The following is a 25,451-nucleotide window of genomic DNA, read 5'->3' as shown; positions in this document are numbered from 1 at the left end:
AAAGGAGCAGTGGTTGTCAGGGTTTGGGGTGAAGGGAGAGATGAACAGGTGGAGCACAGAGGATTTTTAGGGCAGTGAAAGTAATCTGTCGGATACTATAATGATAGTGATAACGTTAATGATACATTATACATTTGTTCAAACTCATGTAAGGTCCAACACCAGAGTGAACCCTGAGGTCAACTCTGGACTTTGGATGATAATCATGTGTCCCTTGTCCTACCCCAGCAAGCAAACCACTCTGACGGGAGATGTTGCTAATGGGGGGTCTGTAGATGTGTGGGTGCAAGTATATGGGAAGTTTCTGTAACTTCTGCTCAACTTTGCTATGAACCAAAAACTGCTCTAAAAAAAGAAAGTCTTAATTTAAAAATCATTTAAAAATCTCATATAGATATATGTATTTCCTCTTAAGACCTTCAACTGATTGGAGGAGCCCACCCACATTATATATATGTGTGTGTGCACGTGCGCGTGTGTACGCACACTTGTGATCATGCACGCATGCGTATATACACACCTGCATTTTATTGGTTCCATTTCTTTGGAGAACCCTAATAAGGGTCTTCTCTGCTTCTCTGCCATCACTGACTGGTCTGTGTCAGTGGTTCCTGTTGCAGTTCAGAAGAGTTTCTCTTGGAATACCTCTTCATTTGGCTGGGATGGTGGTGAAGAACACCTCCTCCTTCCACCTCACAGAGAGGAGAGGGAAAGCCACGGTGCACGGCTCTAAGCCAACCACGTTCTACTCTTGTGATTCTCTTCCCATCTCCTCTCCGTAGTCTTTTTGGGTGGCTATCAGGGATTGACAAGATGGGAGGGCATGGACCAGAATGGTGCCCGGTAATGGCAGCTCTTTTTAGAACGTGGGGTCCTTAGTGCTCCCTGGTCCTCAGCTGTAGACCTCAGGGGTCAGTTCCAGGGCAATGGGAAAACTGCAACTCAGCATCGGTTACAGTAAGCTTTCAGGATGCTACCATGCATTCCTTGAAAAAAAAAGTTCCAAGTCCCCAGTATATATTTGGGGTAACTAAGTGAAATAGAGTTAAACACGTTAACACAAGGTTTCTCTGGAACTTTAATACACTGATGGGAATGGCAAGCTCCTTCCAGAGGAAATGACTTGCTGGAATTCTTGAACCTTGACTCTGGAACTCAGCTTTGAGACTTAACTAGTAATAACTCCCGAAAGTGTTTAACAGAACATCAGATTGGGAAATAGGAAGTTAGCGAGGCAGCTGAGACCCGGGCTCTCCCTGGCTCCTTCCCAACTTTGTAGCCTCTCTGGGATTTGGGACTAATTACTTGACTTCCTGAGCTTTTGTGAGCATCTGAGCGAAGCATGCATGAAGCACCTACTAGAGAATCAATGTTCCCTAAATGACAGCTGTTACTATGAATAAGATCTGATGTTCATGGGTAAGGAATCAAGCATAACCCATCCTACCATCAGTAGGTATATTTTACCAGTGACTCTTTTGTTGTAAGAACAATTGAATGTGTGATGTACTCTTAAGGGATCTAAATTCTGAATTGTGGGTTTTTTAAAAAAAAAAAGATTTATTTATGTATTTGAGAGAGAGAGAGGGAGAGCGCTTGTGAGGGCAAGAGTTGGGGGAGGGGCAGAGGGAGAGACTCTTCAAGCCGACTCCCCCCTGAGCGTGGAGCCCAAAGTAGCTCAATTTCATGACCCCCAGGATCATGACCTGAGCGGAAACCAAGAGTCAGCTGGTCAACTGACTGAGCCACCCAGGCGCCCCTGAATTGTGTTCTAAAAACGTTTCTGCTCTCATCACTCTTTATTTTTCTGTTTCAAAATTGGTACGTGGAGGAAATCTGAGCATTTTTCCTAACTTCCAGGTCTAGACAGTTTTTATACTCCCTCCTCGAGTTAACTTTAAAGAGATCAGTGAAGTCACAGAGGATGGGTTAAATATTAGAAAACTCAATTTCCTATTACAAACATGCAATGAGTAAACACAATTTCCTACAACAAACAAACAAGTAAAGCTGACAGGACATGCCCTGAGATAAGAGGGGTTGGGATATAATGAGATTGTCCCCATCCTCTGCCCAGCCCCCCTCTCAGGGGCAAGAGGGGACTGTGAAGGGGAGTTCTCGTCTTCTTGCAGGGAGGTTGAGAAGGACCTGCCTTGTGATGATCATTCAAAACTCAGCCCAGGGTTTGGTCAGACATGCTCAAGTGCCATTGTCTTTACTTTTGTACTCTAGGGGACAGAACAGATTGGCTGAAAGCTAGTGATGTTTTGTTAGTTTGCAAAAATACCACCACCTCATATTTTATGGGATTTCTGTGATGAAATATTTTGGAGTCCATACATCCATTATTACTGTATTACACAGCATCAAAGCTAAAAGCTATAGAACATTTGATCATGAAAGTTCTCAGAAAAAGAGCTTCTTTTTTTTTTTTTTAAAGATTTTATTTATTTATCTGACAGACAGTCAGCGAGAGAGGGAACACAAGCAGGGGGAGTGGGAGAGGAAGAAGTAGGCTCCCAGCGGAGGAGCCCGATGTGGGGCTCAATCCCACAACGCCGGGATCACGCCCTGAGCTGAAGGCAGACGCCCAACGACTGAGCCACCCAGGCGCCCCAGAAAGAGAGCTTCTTGTGCATAAAATATTTAAATTTATGATGATAATATACAGAGTACTATACATTTTCCAGGAAAGACTTTTTCCCCCAACTGACTGTTTATTTTGTTGATGTCTTCAAGTCATGTGACTTGTAATATCCTCCAGCCTCTTATCCTCCCAGTATAAGAAAACGCAACAGCTGGGGCCGTACTTCTGTTTGGAGTTCCAAGATTCTCCATCTCTCTAGGATGCTGCTGTCAGAATCTCATGTTCTCGATTTTCATCAAGGGTGTCTTAAAGATGTATTTATTTATTAATGTGATAAGAACACAGCATGAGATCTACTCTTTTAACAGAATTTTTAAAACATTTTATTTTAAAGTAATCTCTATGCCCAACATGAGGCTCAAACTCATGACCCCAAGATCCCGAGAACCCCGCACTCCATCAACTGAGCTGGCCAGGCGCCCCTACCCTCTGAACAAATTGTTAAGTACACAGCACAGTATTGTGGATTATAGGCACGATGTTGTACAGCCGATCTTACTCATCTTGCATAATTAAAACTTTGTACTCATTGAACAGCAATTTCTCCCTTCCCCCAGCCCCTGGCAACCAGTGTCCGGCTCTCTGTTTCTAGGAGTTTGACCCTTTATATATCTTACGTAAGTGGAATCAGGCAGTATTTGTCCTTCTGGGGTGGGCAGCATTCAGTTCAACAGTACTTCACATTTCACCCAGAAAAAGATCTTTATGATTTTGCTAATGTATCTTCCAATGACGACCATCAGCTCAGAGGGCACTGGCCTCACCACATTCTTTATCAGCTACCCGTAGTATGTGGAAGGAGGTGACTATTCAGAACGTAACATTCACTTCAGCTATTCTGACAGGATCGAGCTTTATATGATAACAAACCAAACCAACCGTCCTGTGGGGAGGGGGGGGGGATTTTACAGTCTGTTATGCAGCCGCCGAATCTAATGCGGAGACCAGAGCTTACCTTGGCCTAATTTACTTGAATAAAACACCTGAGTTTCAGCAGAACTTCAACTTACTTTCAAATTGGCCTTTGCTTTTTGGAAATGTAAAATGGTACATCCACTTTGGGAAAAGAGTTTAGCAGTTTCTTAATAAAACGAAACAAGTAACTGCCATACAATGTAGCTAGCAATTTCCCTCCTGAGCGTTAGAGGAATGGAAACCTGTGTTCACACAAAAATATGGACACAAATGTTTATTGCAGCTTATTCATAAGAGCCAGAATCTAGAAACAATCCAACTGTACCTCAATGGACGAACGGGTAAAACAACCTTGGTATGTATATACGTACCATGGAATGCTAGGCAGCCACAACAGTGGCAAGAAAAAGGAATGGACTATTTTTGATACAGTCATTTGGATTGTCTCAAGGGAATTATGCTGGGTGGAAAAGGCCACTCCCCAAAGGTACATACCATGTGATTCCATTTATATAACATTTTTGAAAAGACAACATTGTAAAGAACAGAGCGCATGTTGCCGTGGGTGAGGGGCGGAGTGGGGCTGGGAAAGCGGGTGTGGTTATAAAAGAGTGGGGCGGTGGGCGGGGTGAGGGGCTGTTGTGTACCTTGACCGGTGCTGACCACACGAATCTACATGTAATAAAATTGCACAATAATAAATACCCACAGCGCCTAACACTGAGGGCATCTAGTCAGATGGTGGATGGTATCCATTTCCGTTTCCTGCTTGCAATACTGTTACTATCGTGTTGCAAGATGCTCTCTTGGAGGGAAACTGGGTAAAGGGCTCTGTATTATTTCTTAGGACTGCATATGAATCTACATTTATCTCAAAATAAAAATGTTTAATTGAAAAAAAAAAGATTTTGCTTGTAGTTGAAGACATTGCAGAGAAAGCAATCCTTTGGGTCTGAGAGACCGTTACAGAGCAAAGAGAAGTTTTCCTCTGTTTCCCCTGAGGAATAGCCTACGCTGCAAAAGGGAGCTGCAGCCTCGGGAAAGTTACAAATCACTTCTGTTACCGAGACAGCGATTTGGTACCTGTCTCCTCTAGAAGTCGACGCCAGGAAACAGCGGGAGATGAGAGTAACCTCAAGAAATTTTAATGAATTCCAAAGATGAACGTTTTCATTCCCTTTCTTCTTTAAGCTCAGAATTGGACTCAGTACTTCCGCAGGGCCAGACCGCAAACAGCGCATGGGCGGTAAGCACCGTTCTTGTCCCTTGAAAACACTCAGGGCAACAGCTGGCTCCCCATCCCTGCCGCACGCGAGGCACCGTGGGCGGGGCAGAAAGATGGCGGGCCAGCAGGTCTCCGGGCATCTCCAGGAGTCCGCCCGGGAAGGTAGGGCAGCAGCGACATGCCGCGTAACGAGTACGCCTCAGAACAGGTCCGGATGCAGGCCAGGGCTGTGGTGTGTGTGCGAGAGAGAGGTGGGGAGAGAGCTAGAGAGGTGGGCCGAGGAGACGAGGGCGGGATCACAGGAGACGGTCTTTCGGCGGATCCTGAAGCGAATGCCTCTGTGGTTCTCTAAATACGACGCAAGACAACTGAATTCGAAATGTAGTTCCTCAGTCGCCATGGCCCCACGTTAAGTGCTCATTAGCCCCTTGTGGCTCGTGGCTCCTGTGTGGGACAACACAGATGTAGGACATTCCTGTCACTGGGAGAGTTCTGTAGGGCTGTGCTCGCCCAGAATTTGGCTACGTGCGGATGGGACGGCAACTCGGGGAGGAGGTCGCGAGAACAGGCCGGGGAGCGTGAGGACAGGGCTGCGGTGGGAGGTGCGGGGAAGGGAGATTGGAATCCGTTTCTGAAGGACCCGAGGGCACGTTCGGGGGTGCGAAGCGCAGCATCTTTCTTTTTTCATTTAACAAATATATCCTGGTGATCATACCAGTAGATAAAGATTTTCCTTACTCCTTTCTACGCCTGTGGAGAACTCCGCCATTGAACGGCATTTATTCCACGAGCCCCTCTTGATGGGGACCTGGGCTGTTTTCCAGGCTCTCACTATTACAAGCAAATACTTGATGTATTTTTGGCATTGTCCTCTTGAACTCGGTGCTTCCAGGGGTGGCCGCCTGGGGGGCCAGCCTAGAACCCACTTCTTTAGCCCTTTCTCATTTGGAAAATAGAAGGGGCATGGGACGAGGGTCGAGAATGCCCTGTGTTCACATCGCCATCTTGTGGTGATTTCAGAGTCCTTCTGAAGGTTGTGTGTGTGTTTTAAGATTTTTGAGAGAGAGAGAGCACGTGGGTATGCATGAAGAGAGAGAGAGAGAGAAAGTGTGCCTACATGAGCACAGCAGGAGCAGGGGCAAAGAGAGAAGGAGAAGTGGAGGGCGAAGCGGACTCCCCACTGAGCAGGGAGCCTGATGTGGGGACCGTGATCTGAGCCACAGGTGGGCACTTAACTGACTGAGCCACCCAGGCACCCCTCCTCCCGAAGTTTTTAAAACCTGCCCTGAGGTGGGCAGTGGCAGACAGGCAAATTAAAAAAAAAAGAAAAAGAAAAAGAAAAAAGGATGTCAGTCATGAGCACTTACCAGCAAAATTGCTTGGAGTCAAAGATGCCCTCAGCACCTGTCAGCACCATTGTCTTCTTTAGCTGTTAGGTGGAACATAATATCCCACCTGCCATTTACAGCCTTCAAAAGACGGGGCGTTGCTCTGGGTTTGCATGAAAGCCCAGCGAAGGGGGCAGCGTGGCCCATGTTGGAGCTCAGCATCTCAGCCAACGTGTCTTTGGTTTTCTTTCCTGCAGCATCCTCAGTTTGATTTCCCTCTGCTTCCTGCCCCCACTCCTAACAAGATGAGATGACATTGTCTTGGTCCCACTCTGCCGTTCTCAGAATACTTTTTATACTTCATAGCGCCCAAATCACACTTATAAATACTTTGGGTTGATGGATTTGCTCATGTGATGCTATCTGTAATTTACTTAAAAGACTTTTAAAAGCCTTTCACTATATTCACATTATATAGGAATTCATCCATGTTCTTTTCAGTATTGGAATAGTTTGGTTTTTTTTTGTTTGGATTGCTAATCTGCTGGAATTTATTCTTGTGGATAGGATGAGCTGTAGTTGGCTTGTCTATTCGTGTGCACCTTGAATTACATAAGTCTTAGCGTTTGCTACAGTACCTGGAGGTTGAGTTTCTCTTCCTACTCTTCTTTTTCAGTGTTTTCTTATTTTTAATTTTAAAAATGGCACTGGATTGCTCTCCGAAGGGCTATAATAATTGATGCTGCTAATTGCAGTAAATGAAAACACTCTTTTCTCTGTATCCCCATTAGCAACTGGAGTTACGGCTTTTTTTTAATTCTTGCCAGTCTGAGTTATAACATGAGACAGTCATTCTTACTTTAAATTTTCTTGCCATGCCTTTTTGCGTATGTTTGATTACAATTTTGTATTTGCTTACTTGTGAATTACATACTTATTCCTCCCCTTTGCTTCTGTTTTCTCTTTTTTTCTTTGTCATTGTCTTTATGTTTTATAGGTATTAGTTTATAATCTGTAAGTTGTATTGCACATTTTTAAAAACTCCATCAGACTACTCACTTTGTACATGTTGTCTTTTACCATACAAAATTTTTTAATGTGTACACAGTTAGCCACAGAAGTACAGCCATTGAGCTTTGGTAAAGGTACAAAAGCAATTCAGTGGAAGCATAGTCTTTTCAACAAATACTGCTGGAAAACCATAGGCAAAAAAAAAAAAAAAAAAAGCACTGAGTAAATATATGGAATTGTTGAATATTGTACACCTGAAACTAATATAACACTGTATGTTAACTACACTAGAATTAAAAAACCTTCACACATTTTACAATAATTAACTCAAAGTGGATTATAGATTTAAATGTAAAACATAAAACTAAAAGTTTTAGAAGAAAACAAGAGAGTCTTTGGCAACTAGAGTGAGGTGGAGAGTTCTTAGACACGACCCCAGAGACATGGCCCATTAAAGAAAAAGTCAATAAACTGGACTACAACGAAATTTAAAACTCTTGCTCTGCAAAAGACCCTGTTAAGAAAATGAAATGACCAGCTATAGATTGCAAAAAATTATTTGCAAACCACGTATCTGGCAAAGGATTTTTTTCATGGAAAATATGAAGGACTCTCAAAATCTAGTAGTCAAAACACACCACCCAACCAGAAAATGAGCAAAACATCAACAGATATTTCATCAAAGATGTATAGATGGCAAATGAGCACGAGAAAAGATGTTCAATATTATTAGCCATCAGGGAGATGCAAATTAAAATGATGAGGTATTACTACAGCCCTATTACAACATGTACAAAAATGACACTACCGAATGATGGTGCTGGGACGCCTGGGTGGCTCAATCGGTTGGGTCTGCCTTCTGCTCAGTTCGGGATCCCAGGGTCCTGGAATTAAGTCCGGCATCGGGCTCCTTGCTCAGCAGGGAGTCTGCGTCTCCCTCTGCCTGCTGCTCCCTCTGCTTGTGCTCTCTCTCTGATAAATCAAATATTTTAAAAAAATGGTGGTGCTGATGTGCAGGGACTGGATCTTTCATATATTACTATGGGAATGTAAAATGGTACGGTCACTCTGGAAAAGGATTTGGCAGTTTCTTATCAAACTAAACCTGGGCTTGCTGTTGGCTCTCCCGGCACTCCATGCTTCTCCGGTGTTGGCATTTATCGTCTTGTCCACCATCACCTGCTTACATCCTCGTTGGTAAGACAAGCAACTGACTTGTCATGATGCGTGTGACTGCTACGCCCCTGTCCCTAACGCGGGGCCTTGAGCCTTGGAGATGCTCAGTGCTGCAGAAGGAGAGCCCAGCTTCTCGACTGTTAACTTAGGAACACAGGGGACCTATGTGGACACTGCTCAGTTCAGCCCACCTTCTTTATAAAATGGACAACACATTTGGCACACATCCGTTTACGTGTGTGGTCATTGAACAAATATTTTTTTGAGCAGCGAAGTCAGGCTTCTTGTAGTTCTAGGAGCCAAAGTGAGCTACACAGACACCATGTCTCATTCAGTACTGTGCTTGGAACAAATTCCTGCCAGCAGGTCCAAGCCTTGCTGGGCCCACTTTCCTTTCTCCTTCAGATATGTTTAATGCTATGTTTTTCATTTGTTAGATTATTTTCTGTCCTTTTTTAAAGACTTTAGTTTCCATTTGGTCTTGTATCTTTCTTGAAAAATTTAATATGATGCTTCTTGTGATGTAATTGGATTGTTTCCCATTTTCTTTTCTAGATGCTTATTCTAGTACAGAATTCTATTGGTTTTTGTGTACCTGCCGCTTGAGTATATTCTTTTCCTAGTGGTCATAGCTTTTTATTAAAATCTTTGAGCTTTGTCAGTGTATAATCAGGAAAAAATACTTCCTTTCTTCTGATGTTAGTCCAGTTTTAAAATTTTATTATCTGTTAATACCGCTCCAAGACAACCTTGGCTAGCAGGGAACCCTGCTTTGCTCTGATTTCAGTTGAGATAACTTTAGTATTTCCCTTAAGTTTTTGTTTTTTAAATCTAAATTGGGAATGGCTATTGGATTCTGTAAAATACTTCCTCAGCAGTGTCATGATCATAGGCCTCTTCTGCTTTAAGTTTGTGATGGAATGAGATGTGTTACTGGATTTCTTGTTATCAGCCCACAATTGCATTGTTCATGGGTGAATTCTGTTGATAAATTACTGGATTTTGTTTGCTAATAACAGAAATATCCCCAGGCTTTTGGCATTTGGATGCCAAAGGCGGGTTTTCTTCCATCTCGCATTATTGTGATTTCAATTTTGATGAGAAATGGGAGTAGCTGCAATGTCTCCAGGTAGTCCCATATTTTAATAAATTATTACACAGTTTCAAAGAGAAAGAAATCATTCATAATTAAATTATCTTAAGTTACTCACAGCTCCTGACGTTTTGCCATTAACCCCCTTGTGGTATTTGTCAGAAAATCGGCTGCCCTCAACAAACTTCACAAGGAATCTGCACCCTAAACCGTGCTGATCTTCTGACTCCTGGGGGGGCAGGGGGATGGGAAGTTCCTGACAGAGCCTTGCTACCCTCCTTCCTCACGGAAAGGCTGTCATGTAGAGTGTGCCCTACACAGCTCTGGGGGCAGCATTCACATCCAGTCATTGTGCCTCCGCGTACTTATTACAATTCCCCGCAGATGGCAGCGGAATGACTTGAGGCAGGGGTGCCAGAGAGGCCGTGATTCCCTTCGGAGACCGCTAGAAGTCACCTGGCCCCGCAGCTAGTTTGGACACAAGAAATGACCCGTGCCAGCTTAGTGTACCCAAGGGCAGCTACCTTCATCCATGCCTTGTCCCCCTTGACCCCGTTAGCGAACAACAATGAAAGTCAGGCTCACCCCCGATATCCCCTCTGTTGGTAAGGTTCTAGTTCTTAAGCAGAACGGTGGTTTCAGAGGTGTTCATTTTATTATGCTTTATCATTTATGTACATGTTACATATATTCATTTTGAATGCTTTGATACAATAAATAAAAAAGGAAAGCACACATATACAAATAAGAACGCCATTATGGGGAAGACCTTGAATCTGATGAAATTTTTCTTCAGTTAGCCTATTCATAAATCTCAGCACTGTAACTATTAATAGCAAACATGTCACAAAGTACTTCCCGTCTTGATGCTAACGTTAGAAATCCTTCTCCTGTTAAAAGCATTTAGAAAGAATATTAATGCTTTTTTTATTTTTTAAAGGTTATACAGCAGGGCAATTTTTCTATTGAAACTTGTTGTAATTGATATTTGCAGTATAGGCATCATAGCAGGCTACGGAGTTTCCCTCAGCCTGTCTCTATAACTTCAAGCAGTCAATTGAATGGCAGGAATTTCTTTCAGAAAACTCTTACATGTAAGTCTCAACATTACTAGCTGCCGCTCTTGAGCAGTATCTGAGATTTCAAAATTTCTGCTTCGTTGGAAACACTAAAACCTGACCTTAGGAAGGATGCCTGGGTGCAGGATAAACACACTATGTCCCACCCTGTGACAGGGACTGTTAGCTGGCTCGCTGTCCACCTCCCCACTGTTTCCTCCCCCACGAATCCTAAAATGTTCATTGGCCCACGACAACCGGAGTAAAGACTAGTATTTCCTGTTCTCTTTGTAGCTAGTAGGATCAGTTTGAGTTGATAAGCTTATGTGCTGTAACTCCTAAGAAGGTTTTTGAAGGCAGCGGGCAGAAATGCTGACAGTGTCCAGCCGGCTGTCAGCAACCTCCACATGGAAGCCGCATGCTCAGCGTGGGGAGGACTGCGGTCGAGGGAACCTGAATTCCTGACTCTGCCGAGTCGAAGCAGCCCAGGACCGCCTTCCTGATGTTTACATGCACGAGAAATAAACCTCTCACTTGTTTAAGTCACTATTGTTTGGGGACACAGCCGAATTAATAAATAGTGCCAAATTTGAGTCTCATTTCCTTAACCTAAAAAGTTGATGCAAGTTAGACACTGCACCTGGTGACAGTTCCGTCTACTAAGATGACGTCAGATGGAAGCGGGTTCCCACGGAGAACATCGGGCGTCACACACGGCTATTTTACGACTATTTTACGAGGTGCTAAGCTCCGAATATCTGACTTTCCACTGGTAAAGCCTGCAAGTACATCTATGGTTTTCGAAAGAAGCATCAAGAACATCAAAAACTAATTGCCTTTAGACCAGCTTAAGATGCAAAATGACTGAAGTCCCTTCCCATAATAGAACTGTAACGAGCAATTTAAACAAAACAAAAATGGTTTGTTTTATTTACAATACTCAGTGCATTTTACAAATAACATATTTGCATTCCCTAAGTCTTTTGGAAAGTAATTCCAGTTTGTGCAATGAGTTTACAGAAAAGTTTTAAGATCTCTCTTAGACGTCTTAAACCTAAATTCTCAATTTTGAAAGATATTTCACACTGTATTAATAGAGGACTGTTTTTAATTAAGAAAAACTCAACTCTGAAGTTAAATATTGCCCTTCAATTATCTTTAACCCAAATACAAACTGGATTAGCCTGTGAAATAATAGCATTAGATTTGGATAAATTATTTCCACTGCTCCCCCCACCCCCAAAATACATGCACAAAGTAAACGTGGTAGATTACATTAATGACATTTTATTTCAACACTTTTTTTTTGGACTCTCTCAACTATTGCTTTGCTCAATCTGGGGTACAGATAGGTAGGATTTCAGTCTGGGGAGATCCTAAACCCCGCTCCAGAGTAGGGAAGGATTTTCAGTAAGTATGCGGAGACAAGTCAGGATTTGGGAGATTTCTAAGTAGGTTCTCTGAGGGGCCTCATTCGCTAATTAGAATAAGGTTCCCCTTAAGGCCTGATGAAGCCAAAAGGGACCAGTTATCTCCCTACTGATGGGAGCATCTAAATGCAAGCCTCCAAAGGACAATAGGCTCCTCTTTCCCCTCCTCCCTGAATAGCTACCTTCATTTTAGTGCCTTCTGAGGTTGATGATGGAGAATAGTTCCTGTGTTCAGCTTCCAGAAACTGACTTAATGCCACATAAAGATCTTCTGGAACAGGTAAAGAGCAATGAACAATGATACTTTAATTGTGCAAGAGTTTTCATCTTATGCATGTGAAAGAAAATGAACATTAATTTTATCACTCATAGCTGCCATCTCTTAAAACATAAAATCCATGTCCTTCTTGGGCTGGAGAGGAGACAGAGGCATTTCCACACCGGATCCACCCGTTTAGCAAGCGCTTCTCCATCTCCACACTAGATCTCTCCTCAAAAGACAGCGTCTCTAACACCCACTGTAGGTGGCTGTCTGGGAGCTACTAAGCTGGAGAAATAAAGTCCAACATTTGACACAGCCAACAAAATTCTAAGATGAAGAAAAGGTGAGGTAGAGTTGAGAGAGTTCAATTGAATTTTCTGAGCATAGATCTTTTGGCACATTCTAAAATTATACAGATTCCTTCTCAAATTCTCCTCTGTGACACCTTTACAAAGTGCTGGCAACTTCAGGAATCCTTAGCTCTACTCAGGAAACATCTACATAAAGCTCACAGAATAAAGTCATTTGAAGAAATGAATTCCTGGCAGTTGAGCTTATTTACCCCAATATTGAAGCAAATAAAAACACTGCTATCCATTTGCTGAATTTATTTAAACAAATCAATTTAGAAATCTCATAGAATGAAACAAGACTTCTGACATGTAAACATACTGCTGTGTTCCTGAAACAGATGGTAACACCTGATAAAAGTTAATCATCGCTTGTGAGGAAAGCTGTCCATTAATAAGGCCAGTCTTCAGCAGTTACTAAAACCATTGTGTTTCTTTAGCTTTCCTAGTGTGACGATGCAATACTATCAAACCACAATCAGATCTAATAAAGACAAGATTGGATGGACAGATCAGTACCATTGGTTACAGCTGTTAAACAGTTTCATTCTTGGTGTCACATAGAAACAAGCCAATCACATCAAATAAATCATGGCTTTTTTTTCTTTATCACAATTCACTAAGTGATGTTAATTATGGTCCTTGTCAAACACGTTTGGTAAAGGCTATTTACAGTGTACATGGCTGAGCATGCACTATTTATAGTTACAAAGATACCTGCCAGTTTATTACAATAGAATTACACAGTGCCTGAAAATGGTGAAACATCTCACACGTCATTTAAATCAATAGTTTCAAGCAGAAAACGTTCCGTATTTGACCACAATAGCAATAATTACATGAAAATTCTTATAAAAACACGAATCCCCCTCAAGAAATTGATGCATATTCTACGCACTATAGGTTAAGGCAGTAAAAAAATGTATTCCTGATAACTGGAGGTCTTGACAAAGTCAATTAAAGCTGTCTGACTCTAGTTTTTCATTCTCCATCATATACTCAAAGTTCTGTCTGTATAACTAATCTGTGAAAGATTTCATTTTTAAAGTTGAAGAAGTATCAGCAATGAAGAGAAGAGTTGACGTTGGAAAAAAACTGCTAGGGAAAGGGAAAAATGTTAAGTTGGACTTTGCCTGAAAGTTTTCAAATTCTAAACAAGAGCATTATTTTTGAGTCGGAACCTTAAAAGTATAAAACAAATACATATAGTTTACCTTTCTTAATTTAAAATATATTGAACTTTGAATAATTCAAGTAATGTAAGACTATCAAAAATAACTTCATAAGCCATACAAGCATCAACTGCATGTTCAATGTTTTAATTAAGAACTTTTTAAAAATTGTAAACTAAACCATGAGTTTAGTTAACAAATGATAAGTGACCTTTTATTTGCACTTGTGATTCCTTTAATACAAATTGCTACCAACATATATGTAAAGATATGGCAGATTATGCATTTGATCAAAGCACTTTGATTTAAGCATAAAACAGATTCAAATGGTTTAAGTTCCGTGCATAAGATCGCAGACTGCCTACGCGTCCGCAGGCAGCCCTCTCTAATCAGAATCCTTTATTCCTCAGCTGCAGATGAGACAGGGCACAAGCTGTTGTAAACAGGGCACTGCTGTAAAACCAGGATAATATTCTTAAATTAAGATCGTTCTTGTTCAATTGAAAAGACTTTCCCCAAGTGTCTTCCAGCACTGGAGTATATTCTGCTGACCTCTGAATTTCATAAATTAACTTTCCTTTGATTCCATTTTTACGGTGGTTGTGTTCACAGTTTTGTTTTAAAAATTGGTTTAAATTTATATAAAACTCTGTACATGTTCACAAATTATTGCATAAACAGCATAATCTTCCAGACAGTGTTTGCAAACACATGTCCAATTCAGGAAAAATATATTCACGTTTCCCGTCTGGCTTTTTTCTTCTTTTTTATTTGTTTGGGAGATTCCCAGCTAGTTTCAGACTTGGCTAAAGGGAAAAAAGAAAAAAAATTTAGGAGTAAATACTGTCATGTCTCAAAAATATAAAAGGAGCATCAATGAAAACATGCTTTGAAATCCACATAATGTTTCAACCTATATATGTTTAAGTTTTCAAGTTCCAGTGACATGTTTTATAGGTTATTCTATGGCTGCCATCCTTTTTTTCTTTGAATCCCAATGTACTCTGTTTCATCACATGGAAGGTATTTCACTGTTTTTGAACTAGAAAACCCATCATTTAATGCAGCTCAATCTAAGTAATGAAGGTGAAAATGGGCAAAATGGACACTGAAGGTACTGAAGGGAGAGAAGAGGGAAAAAAGGCACAGAACAATTCACAGTCCCAAAAACATGTGCACAGAAAAAGGGAGGGACCAGATGGACAAGGGCAGGTATCAACTCCTCCACCGTCTATGTCCCTGGCCACCCTCTCTTGCTTGGAGTGACTTCAGTCCCTTGGCCCTCACAGCTGAGGTCCACAAGGTTCCAAGGGATGTAGACTTTGCCAAGGAAGGACGATCTTAGAAGATCAGAATATTTCAGATTTCTAAGATATTAACATAAAACAGTACAAGAACATACAAAAGAACAAAAAATGAAAATTACTTACTCTGTGAAGGAGGCACACTATTTTGCTTAGTATTTGACTTGGATTTATCTGTCTCTGGTAGCATCGGTGGCACTTGGGAAGAGCTCTTGTCAGAATCACTTTTTGATAAAATAACAGATGGCTCGGTAGAAATAGCAGGTGGAAGAGTCTTGATAGGCTATTTTGGACAAAATTATCTTAAGTTCTTTTGTAAAAAGTTTCCAATAAAATTAAATATCACAGTAATACCAAGAGGCTGTTTAGGAACAAGGAAATAGTCGGTTTCCAAATTACCAGCAGAAGCACTACAACTCGTGCCTGCCCTCTAGTGGCAAAATCAAATAACTCTTTACCTATCCGTCAATACAGGTTGAGATAAAAATGGATGAAAATAGAGAAGTGCAAGATGTTTTCTGAGTCTCAAATAGGAGGGAATAATTCCATTTTCATGAACCTTTACATTTTTCTTTTTCATTACAAATAGAACGATTTTATATGTTTTAGTGATTCAATGTTCTGTCCACTTCTTACCAACTCTTAATTCCTCAAAACTTTTTCATGTGAAAGACAAAAAGAAAAAAGCTAATTTCTCAACTACCAGTAGGTGATATGCCCTTCTCTGCTTCTGGAGAGGTAAGGCTAACTTAGGGTGGCAATCACTTCTGTTTCCTACCCACAGAAAACGAGGGCCTCAGACAAAAGCAAACTATGGCTACTAGTCCTATCCATTAAAGGAAACAGAACTCAGGTCCAAATTTTCAGAGTTTTACCATAGTGAAATCATAATGCTGAAGGCCTAGACTCTTACGCCTTGCTTCTCCTCTCCAGCCTGGAAGCAGAAAGGCCTCTATGAGGCCTAACTGTTACTGCATGGTCAAGAGAGGTAAGGATGGAAACCCCAGTATTTGGAGTGCCCTGAGGCTGTGAGGAGATCAATTCATCCTTAGCCTTACTAATAATCACGATTGAATATGGAAACAAGGTTAAGTGATGTTTCTCTTGCTCCTTGTTCCTCCAGGCTCTGTGCATGTAAGAAAGCTCAACAGAAAAGGAAACAAGAGGAGGAAGCTGGGTGCGCGGCAGGTAATTACCAGGATTCCTTCCATTTCAGGTCTCTGAAGCTGCATTTGTCTTGCTTGGTTCAGCTTTCTTAGTGTTCTCTATATTTATTTAATACCCAAAAGTTTTAGTATTTATTTCTAGTATTCTCCCCTCTATTCTCTCACTTAATCTATGCTAAATTACAGAAGGTCTCAAATAGTCTTTACAAAATGACTTCTGAAAATGACTTACTAATAAGTAAAACATCAAAATGTCAAATGACCGTTTGCCGCCCTACTATTAAACCTATGCATGTACTGAGATCACATCGCTACATCTCAAAGGGAATTCTTCTCTTAGGGAATTAAAAGCATCTAATCCAAATAGGAAGTACGGTTAAGATTTTATTTTAGCACAAGACTATTACCAATTACTTCTTTTAGCTGTATCTCAGGTTCATTCGCTCGTTCTTTTTTTTTAAAAGATTTTATTTTTAAGTAATCTCTACACCCACCGTGGGGCTTGAACTCACAACCTTGAGATCAAGAGTCATATGCTTTACCGACTGAGTCAGCCAGGCGCCCCTGTAACTCAGGTTCCTGTCTGAAGCTGTTTCATTAAATATGTACGCTCCAGAAAGGCAGAGTTTTTTGATCTGCTTTGTTCTCGGCTATATCCTTAAAACCTCAAATACTGTGTGGCAAGTAGTGGGTTCTCAATAAATTTTTTTGAATGAACATATAAATGAACCATGCAACTCTTAATAGGATTTCAGATTTCTATAGAATTTACCGTTTTAGAAATTAGATTTTATTTTTTATTTTTATTTTTTTAAAGATTTTATTTATTTATTTGACAGAGAGAGAGACAGCCAGCGAGAGAGGGAACACAAGCAGGGGGAGCGGGAGAGGAAGAAGCAGGCTCCTAGCAGAGGAGCCTGATGTGGGGCGATCCCATAACGCCAGGATCACGCCCTGAGCCGAAGGCAGATGCTTAACCGCTGTGCCACCCAGGCGCCCCTAGAAATTAGATTTAAAAAACTATGTGTCACTGGCCTAGGCCTTTTGTGAAATGGTCCTTTCTGACACGTCAAAATTTTCTACCAATGGCACGTATTTCAAGAACCTCTGACCAAATTTTAAACAAATGTTACATTTTGAGAGGTTGGACCACAGTCATATTCTGTGGTATGTACATTCTTTTAGGAAAATGCAGCCAGTTACATTTTCTCTAAGCCATCTAGCTCCTGCATGTTTAGATATTTAATAGGAGAAAATATAGTCTAGTGGTTCTGGTTTCACCACTGAGAGTTACACAGCCTGGGACAAGTTATTGAAGTTCTCCAACCTCATTTATATAATAGATCTTACCCTTCTTACAGGGTTGTTATTGATGAGGGAACAGAGGGCAAGCGGAGGACGGGGCAGAGGCTGACACCCTGCAACCCCCCCTCCTCCCTGCACTGGGATGTACATGACATTCCCCAGGCACTCCTGGCTGCCCAAAAGCTAAGGAAAACAAAAACAAATGGTTAACTAACAGAGATCACAATTCTGCAAGACCTGAGTCTCCCTCAGTTTACACATGTCCTAGTGACTTACAAGGAAGAAGCTTTCTTATCAACAGCCTAACTTCCAGAGATCCATAATTCAGTTTCCTGGGGCCCTAACATTACCACCCCCTCCATAACACTGAGGGAGGCTGAGGTAGAAGGAAATGTAAATAAAATGGAATTTCTTTTAAACCTGCAGTCCATTGATAAGGACATGTGATAGGAGGAAAGTAACATTCTCCGGGGATCTCCCAACTATCTTACTATTAACACCTTCTAGAGGGGTCAACAGCCTTAACTTGACAACGGCAAGGTCTCCAGTATCCCAACCCCATGGTATATAATCACCCACCCCTCACAAGCCCGGTGCAGCAGCTCTTTCTGCCCATGGGTCCTGTCCCCGTGCTTTAACAAACCACCAATTTTGCACCAAAGACGCCTCAAGAATTCTTTCTTGGTCGTTGGCTCCAGACTCCACCCCACTGAACCTCACCTGTATCCCACAACCTCATCATAATGAGGGCTAAATGAGTGTATTTAAAATGCTCAGCACTTTAAATTAGTGATTAGCAATGCTTAGCACTTAGTGCTTTGATAATTCTCAAGTCATCAAAATTTTATTCCTTAAATATCAAAAAATTACCTGGCTATTTTTGATGAGTGCTTCAGCTGGATCACTAGTGCTTATGGTCTTCAAAGAAAAAGCTTTTTCCTGTTTTGGACGGACTTTAGAGGTATTCACTGGAAGCTCTTCTCTAATCTCTTTTTCTAATTCTTCTGTGTCCTACAGAGAAAAGTATCCTATTAGATGATATAAATCACTTTTTTACTAATTAAAAATCTATTTGGTTTGTAGTATTAATGTTCAACAGATATTCCAAGAAAATAATTTCACTTCAGTAACTGTCCAAACAGCTTAACGGAGCATATAAAAACAATCATTCAAAGATTTAAAATAACAGGTACATCTGGAACAAGTCATCATCCCTGCTCTCCCCAGGGACTTCAATCAATTGGGAATTAAAAACCAATACACCCCCATCCCCAATGCAAACCACTCAATTTACTAAACCAACCCAAACAAAATAAACTAGAATTTTTTCTTTTAAACAAAGTACACAGTGAATTAGGTGATACTCGAACTGAGACTTTAGAAATAACATTTCACTTAATGACTTCTTCAAGGAACAAAATATTTGTACAAAAGTACATTCTGTAGATAAATGAGGCTGACAGCAGAAAGTACATTTCAGTTTTGGTCTGCTGTAGCCTTGCTGTGTAGTGTCAAGGACAAATCGTTTCATTTCCTTGAACTTTAGTTTCTTCCCTCAACTATAAAATAAAATGTGCCTAGATAATTTCTAAAGTCCTACCTAAGCTTTAACATTTCCATTCTTAGGCCTTCAGACTTAATTTTTTAAAAAAGATTTTATTTATTTATTTAACAGAGAGAGAGAGTGTGTGTGTGAGCGCACAAGCAGGGGGAGCAGCAGAGGGAGAGGGAGAAGCAGGCTCCCGCTAAGCAGCAGGGAGCCCGATCCGGCCTCGATCCCAAGACCCTGGGATCATGACCTGAGCCCAGGGCAGCCGCTTAACGACTGAGCCACCCAGGCGTCCTAAGTCCTTCAGACTTTAAAAATAAGTTTCAACAAAGCAATTTTTTTTTTAATATTTTATTTATTTGACAGAGAGAGAGAGACAGCCAGCGAGAAAGGGAACACAAACGGGGAGTGGGAGAGGAAGAAGCAGGCTCCCAGCAGAGGAGCCCGATGCAGGGCTCAATCCCAGAACGCCGGGATCACACCCTGAGCCGAAGGCAGACGCCCAACGACTGCGCCACCCAGGCGCCCCCCGCCAACAAAGCAATTCTAAAGCACATTACATGCTTAGGTATGTGAAATAAATATGAACTAGAATATATTAAACAGGACCATCATTGCTAATTGTACTGTTTAGCCAACACATATATATAAACAACCGGCTAGGATGATGTTGAAAGTTTTCTGCCAATACTGGTATTTTATTATTTTATTTATTTTATTTTAAGATTTTATTTATTTATTCAACAGAGATAGAGACAGCCAGCGAGAGAGGGAACACAAGCAGGGGGAGTGGGAGAGGAAGAAGCAGGCTCATAGCGGAGGAGCCTGACGTGGGGCTCGATCCCATAACGCCAGGATCACGCCCTGAGCCGAAGGCAGACGCTTAACCGCTGTGCCACCCAGGCGCCCCCAATACTGGTATTTTATAAAACTTGTTAAGGATAGTAGTGGGTTTAGACAGTAATACAAATTTTGTTGTGAATTTAAGCTGAATGAGTAGCTTTGGAAGTATATTTAAAGATTTGTGATCTGTACCAAATTAACGTGAAGACATCAGTTAGTTTTATCCTAAGCTGTACTCGCACAGTAAAGACGCCCACCAACCACATACCCACAACTAAAAAGAACAAATACCCAAATGTATTATGGATAGGATACTATGTTTTATAAACCTGACACGGAATTTCATGGATGTCTCATTTAATTCTCAAAGCAATCTGTGCAGTTAAGTCACTTGTGCAAAGAGAAACAAGCAAACACAAGTAGTAAACAGCTAAACTGAAATTTGAATACAGATCTGACTCCAAAGCCTGTATCCTTACTGTTATTTATTTATTTAAAAAATTTACTGATTTTAGAGAGGGGGCGCAGAGGGACAGAGTCCCAAGCAGACTCAGCGATGAGCACAAAGGAGCCAAAACCAAGAGTCAGATGCTTAACCAACTGTGCCACCCAGCCGCCCCATACTGTTATTTTTAAAAACACATCAAACATTTTTAAAGGAGTATCAGAATACCAAAGAACTTTCACAAGTTAATGACCCTTGCCAGTAAATTGAAATTTACAGATTATATCTATCCCACAACATTTCTTTTAAAAGGAATTCACCTAATCCACAAACCAGAAAAGTAGTCTTAGTAAAGGCTATAATTTAAGTCACAGAAGTCCAGGAAGTTTGGCTAAACAGAGTTCAGACAGTATTACCAACAAAAGATAGCTGTCATAACAGTTCTCATCAGCTGGCTCAGCTAACAAGAGAAGCCCCTCTATTACCTGGTTTTAGATTTTTATATCCATTGATCTCAGTTACATTAACCTTAACACCCAACTATTACTGTGAGAAAAGACTAGTATTGAAAATGGATTAGTCATTTATGATGGGTTGTGCTTCCCTTAACAAAAAATGAACGCAGCACATATTTCCTTAAAAAGCCATATACAGCAACTTTTCCCAAAGAGAACAATAAATAGGAAAATTACTATGTAGGTTATCCTCTAGAAACTCTGGCTATCTCCTACATTTAAAGGAATAAAAACAACTAGCCACATGGTTGTAGGTAAGGAATAAGATTTTCACAATTTATAATGTAACGGTGATAATGCTTTCAAAGAGAAACCCATGCATACTTCTAGTAATCTAGTATGTTTGCAATTAAAATAGCTTTTCTTCTTTATTATAATCTAAAATTTTCCCAATAGGAGAGACCAATGAAAAAAGAAGGAAAATGCAGAGGGACATAAGTAGAAAGTTTCTGCCAGAAGACAAATAAACAGATGAAGATACTAAGAAGGTACTAAGTGAAACAGAGAGCAAACTCAAGAGTTAAGTGACGCTCTACTTATGACCCACGTGGTTGTTCTGAGCTAAAATTCTAACTTGCTAAATTCCAGTTATTCAAAAGGCATTTCTGTATGTGTGAAATACTGTATCTCCTTTTCTATTTCACCTTAATATAAGCCCAAATGCATCTAATTTAATTTATTATTTTTGGGTTTACACCTTTGGTATGATTTTTTAGAGCAATAGTTATTATTACAGTAGGATATATAAAAGATGTTTAAAACAGTCTGTGGCTTTTCGAATGCTTCGCAAATAAACCTATCTACTATTGTGTCTTTTATCTCTACATATTCTTAGCATCTGCATATTATCTTTTCACATTTGAGCAGTGGGTGCTTAACGAAGGACACCTGTTGTTTTGATACTCCACCTGTGCAGGAGAGTTATCTTCACCTTGCTTCTTCTTTTTCTTTTTTTTCTTTTTAGATTTCCCAGTTGGAAGAGCTCCCTCTCCCTTTTCTTTATCATCATCTGAAACCTAATGTTAAAAGCAAAAGTATTAAAGTGAACAAATTGGTTAAGTTTTCATTATTCAAAAATTATGGAATAATTTCATTCATTACACTCAGTCTTTATCTCCTAAACACTAAGTAAGAATTAGTAATGAGTAATAAAACGGATCTAAAATTACATATTTAAAAGGACCAAAGTACATGGAACTTCATTCTCCTACTGTCTATGATAGACCACTTTTTTTTTTTTTTACATCTTTCATGCACAATAGAGAACTGTGAGAACCCTGATTTTTAAAAACTCATTGGATAGGTAATTGTTTTATTTCAGAGTTTAAATGCAGAACTATTTGCAATAAAACTGAATTTTACCCTGTTAAGACAATGACAGGAGTGGGAGAAAATATTTGCAAACCATATATCCAACAAAGGACTTATATCTAAGACTACTTATATAAAGAACACTCAAAATTTAATAGTAACAAACAATCCAATTAGAAACTGTGTAGAAGATATGAACAGACATTTCACGAAAGACGACAGACAGATGGCAAAGCAGCACATGGAAAGATGTTCAACATCATCAGTCATTAGAGAAATGCGAATTAAAATCATAATGAGTTCACTAAACACCTATCGAAGGCTAAAATAAACAACAGTGACAAGCAAGTGCTAGCAAGGATTTAGAGAAACACGATCACTCATTCACCGTGAGCGGGAATGTGAAGTGATACAGCCACTCTGGAAAATAGTTTGGCAGTTTCTTAATATACTAAATATGCGACTATAATACAACCCAGAGATTGTACTCGTAGGCATTTATACCCCAAAAATGAACATTTATGTTCACACAAAAACCTGTACACAAATGTATATGACAGCTTTACTCACAACAGCCCCAAGCTAAAAACAATCCTGATGTCCTTTAACAGAATGGTTACAGAGCCGGAGGCATATACACACCGTGACTACGCAGAAGTAAAAGGAACCAACTAATGCTGCGCACAACAGTCTAGATGAGTGTCTAGAGAATTATGCTGCGTGAAAAAGCAACGGTATGAAAAGGTTACATGCTATATTGTTCTATTCATAGAACATTCCTGAAATGATAAAATTACAGAGATGGAAACAGATCACTGGTTGCCAGGGGTTACGGGGGGGGCGGTGACAGGAGGGAAGAAAGGGTGGCTATAAAAAAGGGCAACATGAGGGGCTCTTGCAGGATGGGAATGTTTTCTGTATCTTGACTGCAGTAATGTCAATATCCTAGTAGTGATACTGCACTAAAGTTTTTCAAGATGTTACCACTGGGGGACACTCAGTAAAGAGTACAGGGAAAATTTCTCTGTATCATTTCTCACAAGTGCCTGTTACTCTAGAGTTACCTTAAAATAAAAGGCTTAATTTAAAAAACTGAATTTGACTCGGAATGTCATTGAAAATAACATTCTGCATGACAAAAACAGTGAATGAGAACTGTTAAATTAGTGTTCATGATATCCCTTCACACATACCATATAGTTGACTTTTCTATGAAAAAGTGCTTTTTGTTTCTTCTGCACAGATGACAGCCAAGATTCCTAGCCTATCCTTATCGGATGAGACGACAGGGGTAACTACTATTTCTCTGCTCAGCAGCATAGTCAGGATGATTTGGAGGTTTCATGAACCACCAAATAGTTCACAGAAATCACTAGCAGATGGAAAAACAAAGTCCTACACAAACTTAGCTAAGAGATGTTCAGTACAAGTTGGTTACCAGTTGTGGAGAAACTTTCACAGAAATTTTCGTCATCAGCTCATAGTGACTAAAGTACCATGTGAAAAAAATGCATCCTATAAGGAATATTCAGGTCACAAGGACTCTAGTCAGTCTGCTTCTCAGCCAATTGTTATTCAATCATAAGAGAAATGCAGTTCCTCATGGCAAAACACTATTTTTGTTCATGGGGAAAAAGGCTGAAATCAACTCCATACCATCTTTTAACTCACACAAAAGAATTGACATTTTGACACATTTATTTTAGATTATTAAAAGACATTACTGATAAACTTAAAATTCCTTTACACCCCCCCCTTCCCAATCCCACTTCCACACCACCTCCCCTAGAGGTAAACCATTACCATGAACTTTTTTTTTTTTTTAAAGATTTTATTTATTTATTCGACAGAGATAGAGACAGCCAGCGAGAGAGGGAACACAAGCAGGGGTAGTGGGAGAGGAAGAAGCAGGCTCATAGCGGAGGAGTGATGTGGGGCTCGATCCCATAACGCCGAGATCACGCCCTGAGCCAAAGGCAGACGCTTAACCGCTGTGCCACCCAGGCGCCCCTACCATGAACTTCTTTTGTGTCCATCCAATCAAGTTTCTTTTTCTAAATTTTGGTGTGTTCATACATACAAAATTTATATAAATGGCATCATATTGTTATCTTTTTGTAGCCCTGCCCTTTACCATTCAACACGTTTTTGAGATGTAACTTATTTCATTGATTTTTAACATCTAATATGCGATTGCACAAAGCCATCACATAATTTATTTCTCCATTCCTCAACTGATGGGCATTTAGATGGTGCCCCATTTTTGTTAAGAAAAATGAAAGACAATCTCTGAATATACTCAGAAAAAGAACTGCTATGATACGTGACAGTCTTTACTCCATTCAGTGATTCTACCGTGTAATTCTGATGATCGGGCACAGGGAAGTTTCAGTTAGAGAAACAGAGTTTTGGTTGCACATTCATTAAACGTCCAACAAATATCAGAATGATTACTGTGTGTTAAGGTACTGTACCAGGAAGCTATTCTTTCCTAACAGACTTAATTTTTAAGAGGAATTTAGGTTCACAGCAGAACTGAGCAGAAGGCAGAGATTTCCATATTCCCCCTACCCCCACACATGCACAGCCTCTCCATCACTACCCCCCCACAGTGGCATATTTGTTAGAACTGATGAGCCTATACTGACACAAGATTATCACTCAAAGGTCCTAGAGTTTACCTCAGGGTGTATTCTTGGTGGTGTACATTCTACAGCTTTGGAAAAAACGTATAATGACATGCATTCACCGTTATCGTGTCTATACGGAGTAGTTTTACTGCTCTAAAAACCCTTCATGCTCTGCCCATTCATCCCCCTCTCTCCCTAACCCCCTCAACCTTCATTATTACCTATCAACTGTCCCCCTCTACATTTATTTACACCCTTAATAATAAATCCCATTACTACCTCTTCCTTTCTCTGGTCTCTCAAGATCAGAGGTACTACCATCCTACTATATTAAAGGCCAACCCACAGTCCACTCATGCCTAAGGCTCCCCCACTTCTACTGCCCAGTTCTTACTCTACTAGCCAAATATCTCAATTACATTTATTTTTTATTTTTTAAAGATTTTATTTATTTATTTGACAGAGATAGAGACAGCCAGCGAGACAGGGAACACAAGCAGGGGGAGTGGGAGAGGAAGAAGCAGGCTCATAGCAGAGGAGCCTGATGTGGGGCTCGATCCCATAAGGCCGGGATCACGCCCTGAGCCGAAGGCAGACGCTTAACGACTGCACCACCCAGGCGCCCCTCAATTATGTTTAGCTCTTACTTTATGCTAGATCCTTTTCCTTTGTGTCTACAGATATGTTAAAGCAGGGGCTGACAAACTATAAATCTG

General features: G+C 40.5%; 1 protein-coding gene across 6 annotated transcripts in view; it reads right to left on the bottom strand.

The window, feature by feature from the left end:
* Positions 1 to 11,354: 11,354 nt before the first annotated feature.
* Positions 11,355 to 25,451, bottom strand: part of MTDH (metadherin) — a 58,200-nt gene continuing 44,103 nt past the window's right edge. For all 6 annotated transcript variants that reach the window (XM_019810273.2, XM_011237274.3, XM_011237290.3 and 3 more), the window contains 4 exons: positions 21,703 to 21,810; positions 18,313 to 18,453; positions 15,098 to 15,254; positions 11,355 to 14,473 (listed from right to left, as the gene is read on the bottom strand). In XM_019810273.2, coding sequence (XP_019665832.1) covers positions 14,403 to 14,473; positions 15,098 to 15,254; positions 18,313 to 18,453; positions 21,703 to 21,810 — 477 coding nt within the window. In that variant the 3' untranslated portion in view covers positions 11,355 to 14,402. The remainder of the gene's footprint in view (positions 14,474 to 15,097; positions 15,255 to 18,312; positions 18,454 to 21,702; positions 21,811 to 25,451) is intronic.

The sequence above is a fragment of the Ailuropoda melanoleuca genome, chromosome 9 (genome assembly GCF_002007445.2).
Source record: "Ailuropoda melanoleuca isolate Jingjing chromosome 9, ASM200744v2, whole genome shotgun sequence".
Taxonomy (NCBI): domain Eukaryota; kingdom Metazoa; phylum Chordata; class Mammalia; order Carnivora; family Ursidae; genus Ailuropoda; species Ailuropoda melanoleuca.
The sequence above is the reverse complement of the archived record's forward strand: the minus strand, read 5'-3'. Positions and strand labels throughout refer to the sequence as shown.